Source organism: Eptesicus fuscus, chromosome 17 (genome assembly GCF_027574615.1).
Source record: "Eptesicus fuscus isolate TK198812 chromosome 17, DD_ASM_mEF_20220401, whole genome shotgun sequence".
NCBI classification, from domain to species: Eukaryota; Metazoa; Chordata; class Mammalia; order Chiroptera; family Vespertilionidae; genus Eptesicus; species Eptesicus fuscus.
This window is the reverse complement of record NC_072489.1, coordinates 38780420-38786419: the sequence shown is the minus strand read 5'-3', so window position 1 is coordinate 38786419 and position 6000 is coordinate 38780420. Positions and strand designations below refer to the sequence as shown.

Below are 6000 nucleotides of genomic sequence, written 5' to 3'. Positions count from 1 at the left end.
ACATACAGGGCCATAAACTATTACATTATGCTCCTCTATTAAAAATCTTGCATTATTTATATTCCTAGGTCTTTTCTTCTTCTCTCTGATACTACTTCCACCTCCAATTACTATAGATGTTAAGGGTCTCGTCTCTCTTTGTTCTATTCTTATTTTGAATGATATATTGCAACTTTCAGTTTCTTCCTCTTATCAAGACCCTACTGTATATTCCAGAGCCTTCTCTGCATTAACCCAATAGTAATTGAAATTTTTATGACAAATATGTATAATCTTAATGATGGAAAGTCAGGTAAATAATGTTGAATCACACTGCATGTCAAGACTTTAGCTATTATTTCACCTGATCCATTCTTTCTGAAAAAATAATTTAATGAGATCATCTGAAAATGAATATTTATTTGGTAAACATTTTATAGAAATAGACCCTAAAATCAAACAATTTCTTATTTAAACGGAAAGCACAATCCCAATCTTTCCCCCATTAAAAGCCTACTCCATAAATGAAGTACCAAAAACCCAGAAACTGTACTGCTCAAGAGGGGAAATGAGGGAGAAAGACATTAAACTTCCATAGGAAGACTGTTTATCTCTGGCAGTGGCTAAGTACACATCAGGCTGTACCCAAGGGCACTACTGAGCTGAAAACTTAATACTTCCTTGTTCTTAATAAGGCTCAGAAAATTACCACCTATCAATTATGCAATGTTACATTATATAAACTGATATAATGATATAAATCAAAAAGTAGGCATTCTGGATTTTAACACCAATATAGGTAAATCTATAGATGTAAATAAGAATTTAAAAAGACATTCTTTAGCTCCAATTTAAAACAAACATTCAGAACTGGAATCTTCAGAGTTTTCTAATATCTTGAAAATTCCCATCTTCTCTTTAATTGGTCCTGAGGCATTCATTTGATCTAAGAGGAAAATATCAGGACAAGTATTTATTCTTTAGAACGTGTTAAGAACCAAAAGAAGAATATTTAAAAAGATGTTGCTATGAGATGTCACCTGTTGAAAAATTTGAAACACACAGAAATATGGGCCCTTTATTATTCTATTACAAATAGAACTGGACTACAAGGGACACACAACAGAAACTGAAACATCAGTTTGCTAATTAAAATAACTTCTGCTAAATTTAACATATCTAGAGAATTAAACAGAATATCTATTTGAATTGTGTCCTCAGAGATGTATTTAAAAAAAGTGCCCTAGCTGGTTTGGCTCAGTGAATACAGCGTTGGATTCCAGTCAGGGGCACCAGGCTCATGTTGCAGGTGATTGATGTTTCTCATTAATATTTCTCTCTCTCTGAAATTGATAAAAACATATTAAAAAAATAATTCTAGCCAATAAAGAAATGGTAGGGGAACCCCCCCCCCCCCGCAGTTTTGCTATCTTTAAGGAAATATAGGTTCAAAATAATCAGCAATGGATGCTAAAACCACCATTAGGTTAAATAAAAGGTTGACAGAAAACTACAGACTTAATCTGTTCATCAATGTTAACTCATTGAAAATAAACTCAGATATTATGTGCCTCCTGGTATGATTTAAAATATGAGAACAAAGAAAGCACTGGTATTCCTAAGATATGGAACTTGGATGCAATTACTCATACACAACTCTTTACACAAGCTATTTACCACTTTACAGAAAACATGGAGATTGAAAAAAAGTCAGAGGACAGCTCAAGAAGTGTGGGGGGAAATTAGCCCATTTCAGAATATAGGTCATTTTATAGAACAAATAACAGGTTTCTCCAACAAATTAATGGCATTAAAAAACAAAAGTGAGGGTGTTATAGAAATAATGGGACATAACAATCAGTGAAATTTTGTATCCTGATTCAAACTGTAAAAAGATTTGAGACAACTGGGGAAATCTGGATATGGGTTGGATATTAGTGCCAATTCTCTTAAATGTAATAATGATATAATGGCTATGTTTGAGAGCATGTTCTTCTTAGTAAATGATGCATGAGAAAGATGTGGATAAAATTTCATAATTTAAAGATTCTGACAAAGAATAGCAATGAGTGTTATGAACTACTGAGGATGAGTGAATTTATATATATATATATATAGAGAGAGCTATATTATACTATTCTCTCTAGTTATGTGTATGTTTTAAAGTTTCCATGAAAATAAAAGCATAAGAGATATTTACCAATGAGATCACTCCGATCTAACAACAATTCTAGATCTTCATCACTGATGACCTTTTCTCTTGATCCTTTTACTTCCCTATAATAGAAAGCAAAAATTTTTATCTATATGATAAATCAAAACCATGAATTACATTTTTCTCAACAACAACAAATCATACCTCTCATAATCTCTAGATTTTAACAATTCCATTAACTCCTTAGGGTCTAGGAAACTCTTAGATGGATTTAATCCAGATCGACCACCTTTGAAATGATCTAGAAAAAGTATTCAAGAAATTCAAAATTGTTTTTAAAACCAAAATACATTACAAAGCTTACATTAAAGAAGACAGATAACACCAAATGTTTGTAAAAAAGAAAGAAAAGTAACCGAAATTCTTGGGAAAAGTTTGGTAGTTTCCCATAGGTAAATGTATACCCATCCTAAGACCCAGAACAAATAAATGCATATGTCCACAAATACCTGTACAAATACCAGATTTTTTAAAATTTTTTTTAGGAGAAAATCTCTTTATGACCTTGGGGTAGGCAATGAGTTTTTTTAAATATACTTTTATGGACTTCATAGAGGAAGGGAGAGGAAGATAAAAACATAAATGATGAGAGAGAATCATTGACTGGCTGCCTCCTGGGATGCCCCCTACTGGGGCTCAAGCCCAGAACCCAGGCACCTGCGCCCTTGACCACAATTAAACCTGGGACCCTTCAGTCCGCAGGCTGACACTCTCCCCACTGAGCCAAACCAGCTAGGACCAAATATCTGATTTTTATGAATAAGAATCAACAACTGGAAATAACTCAAAACCAATCAACAGAAAAACGGATAAATGAACTATTCAGAAATTATTTAAACAAATACCAAACTTCTAATACATACACAACACAGATGAATTTCAAAATATTATTTTGAACAAAAGTAGGTAAAGTACATAGACAAAGAATGCAGTAGGAAACCTACTTGAACATGGAAGTGTCAGTGACTTTGACCTAGACTAGAGGATTGCTACATGAGTATAGACATGTCAAAATTTATCACTGTATACTCAAACTCTGTATGTATATTATACATCAATAAAACAGTCAATATTTATTAAACTAATTTCAAATTGTTTAAATTTTAATCTTTCAAAGTACTGAAAACAGAATTTAGGAAAATGAAACTATAAACTTCACTAAATTCCCATCAAATTCCTAAAGCAGCACAGGCAAAAATTTCTAAATTTGTACAAAATTTTGTTACGTGAGGACTTATCTGTATTTGCAAGTAGGAAAGTTGTATAAGGTAAACTGATAGTAATTTTCAACATTTCTTAGGCTTCACAACTAACAGGTAAATTGGTATCCATCAAGTCATTCATTCAAATATAATTTTATATTGAATGAATGAAAGAATTTCTCCAAGGAATCTCAAGAAACAGAACAAAGAGTGCCAATGTCTCACTAACTTCATTTTCCCTACTCCTCAAAATCTTTTCTAGATTAAAAAACACTATTTTTAAAAATTATTTTTAAAAATACTATAATTAAAAGTATGAAAAGGGCATGGTGGAGTCAAATATATTTTTTAATCAAGTTTTTAATGTATGAAATCTGAATTTTGCCTGCGATATACATGACATCAATTTTTTTAAGTCAGAGCTGTGGCTAAACTCAATTTTTTTTAAAAAATATTTTATTGATTCTTTACAGAGAGGAAGGGAGAGAGATAGTTATAAACATCGATGAGAGAGAGACATCGATCAGCTGCCTCCTGCACGCCCCCCTACTGGGGATGTGCCCACAACCAAGGTACATGCCCTTGACCGGAATCGAACCTGGGACCTTTCAGTCCACAGGCTGACGCTCTATCCAAACCGGTTTCGATGAAACTCACTTTTAAATTCACAGTCTTAAGCAACTGCACCAGCTCTCTGTACCTTGACAGTCTTTCCTCCTAACTAATCTAACAACCTGTACTAATTCCATCATAATATGTACCATACTGCATTTTAATTACTAGTGTATGGGTCTCATCAGATTGGGGATCCTGGAGAGCAGACTTTCACTTTGCCTTGAAGTAAATACCAAATTATTTACTAAATGATTAATGATAGAACAGTATTTCTATTCAAATGGTATGTATCCATAATTATTGAGCATTAATTTCCAAATATTCTATAATTTGATTTAGAAACTTCAAATTTAAATAAGAAACTTATACCAAGGCTTTGACTTAATTTGTGCTAAATCATTTTTAAAATGTGTAGCTTTGGGACATTTTATTACAAAAAGCTGTTTTTATATATGTGACTAACAACTTAAAATTCACCATACATTTACTTCATTTTTTAGCTTGACCATCTAGTAAATCTTTAGCTTCATTGATTTTGGCTGCTATATAAGGAGATCCTCCCTTGTCTGGGTGATTTAACAGCATAATTCGTCGGTGAGCATCTCTTATTTTTCCTTTATTGGCAGTAGGGCTTACACCTAGTATTAATGCTGCTTCTCGTTTTGTCATTTTGGGTTCAAACCCACCTCTTTAATAGCCACCACTGAAGGCAGATTTTGGTAGACTTTGAAAAACTTGTTTTACTTGAGGCTCCATATGCTTTATGGCTTGCAAAACATAATGGCCTGCAAATCCTGCAGCAGCAATGGTCAATCCAACTGCTACCACTGTACTGGCCATGGCTCCAGCTCAGCTCCCCTGCCTCCGCTGAGAGCGCGGTTCATCCCAGCCCAAAAGGCCGCGGCCACCAGCTCCCCGCCGCTACCAGAAAGCAAGGGCGCCAGAGCAGGGACTAAAGGTCCACTGTCAAATATTTTTTGAATTACTAGTTCAACAAAGTAAATTGATTTCTTTATAGCACTACTTCAATATACTTTTAACATCATAGAATTTAATATATTAAACTTGCAAGAGGCTTGCAAGTTTTCTTAATTCTGTTGACAAACAGGGGTCTTATTAAGAATTAAGTATCAATGCTCAGCTGATGTGATCCACAAACCAGGAGGTCAGGGCACATGCCCGGGTTGCTGGCTCGATCCCCTGTAGGGGGTAGTGGGAATCAATGATTCTCTCATCATTGATATTTCTCTCTTCCTGAAATCAATACAAATTTAAAAGAAAAATAGAACAAGCATCAACATCATTTCAAATCCCTATGACATATTTCAGATAGGCACTTTGAAATTATCCTTTTGTTCCTCATCTAGAAACTCACATGTTTTCCTTTCAACAGGTCTTTACAGCTTCAAGTTTCCTTCTGCCTGTTTAATAAATGCCTGTTTAATAAATCACTAACCAAGCTCACTCATTTCTTTTACAAAGAAAATAACACAAATCCACAACACACAACAACTGAAGCAAAAAATACTAGAAAGTGGTATTTACTTTTGTGGATGATCAACTTCTCCAATTTTCTTTTAGCAGCTGCTCTTTCCACAATTTTCTGATCAACAGTGTTTGCTGTAACAAGACGATATACAACAACTGGCTTTGTCTGACCAATTCTATGACATCTATCCTGGGCCTGAAGATCAGACTGGGGGTTCTTAAAGAAAAACAACATTGAACAAGGTAAGGTTTATATTATTTAAATTTATACTATATGTGGATAAAGTCAACATGCATGATCTAATAAAAAACTTTGAAATAGTGCCTTAATTTAGACTTCTACAATGGCTTAATTGATAGAGCATGTTCAAGCCTTCACACACAGGACACCTGATTAAATTATTTACTTAAAATGGATACCTTTTCAAAACAGATAAATGAAACTGCAAAGCATACAATGAAAGATTTCAAAAATTCAGAATGTAATGATAAGCAGCACAT

At 33.8% G+C, this 6000-nt stretch overlaps 1 protein-coding gene and 1 pseudogene across 5 annotated transcripts in view; both read right to left on the bottom strand.

Moving 5' to 3' along the window:
* Window positions 1-379: 379 nt before the first annotated feature.
* The window catches only part of HELLS (helicase, lymphoid specific), a 31743-nt gene continuing 26122 nt past the window's right edge, over window positions 380-6000 (bottom strand). For 4 of the 5 annotated variants that reach the window (XM_008144089.3, XM_054729229.1, XM_054729232.1 and 1 more), the window contains 4 exons: window positions 5557-5716; window positions 2339-2435; window positions 2180-2256; window positions 380-925 (listed from right to left, as the gene is read on the bottom strand). In XM_008144089.3, coding sequence (XP_008142311.3) covers window positions 831-925; window positions 2180-2256; window positions 2339-2435; window positions 5557-5716 — 429 coding nt within the window. In that variant the 3' untranslated portion in view covers window positions 380-830. Of the gene's footprint in view, window positions 926-2179; window positions 2257-2338; window positions 2436-5556; window positions 5717-6000 lie in introns of those variants that run through there. The other variant, XM_054729231.1, reaches the window with a different exon arrangement.
* Window positions 4492-4856, bottom strand: LOC103288417 (mitochondrial import inner membrane translocase subunit TIM14-like; annotated as a pseudogene).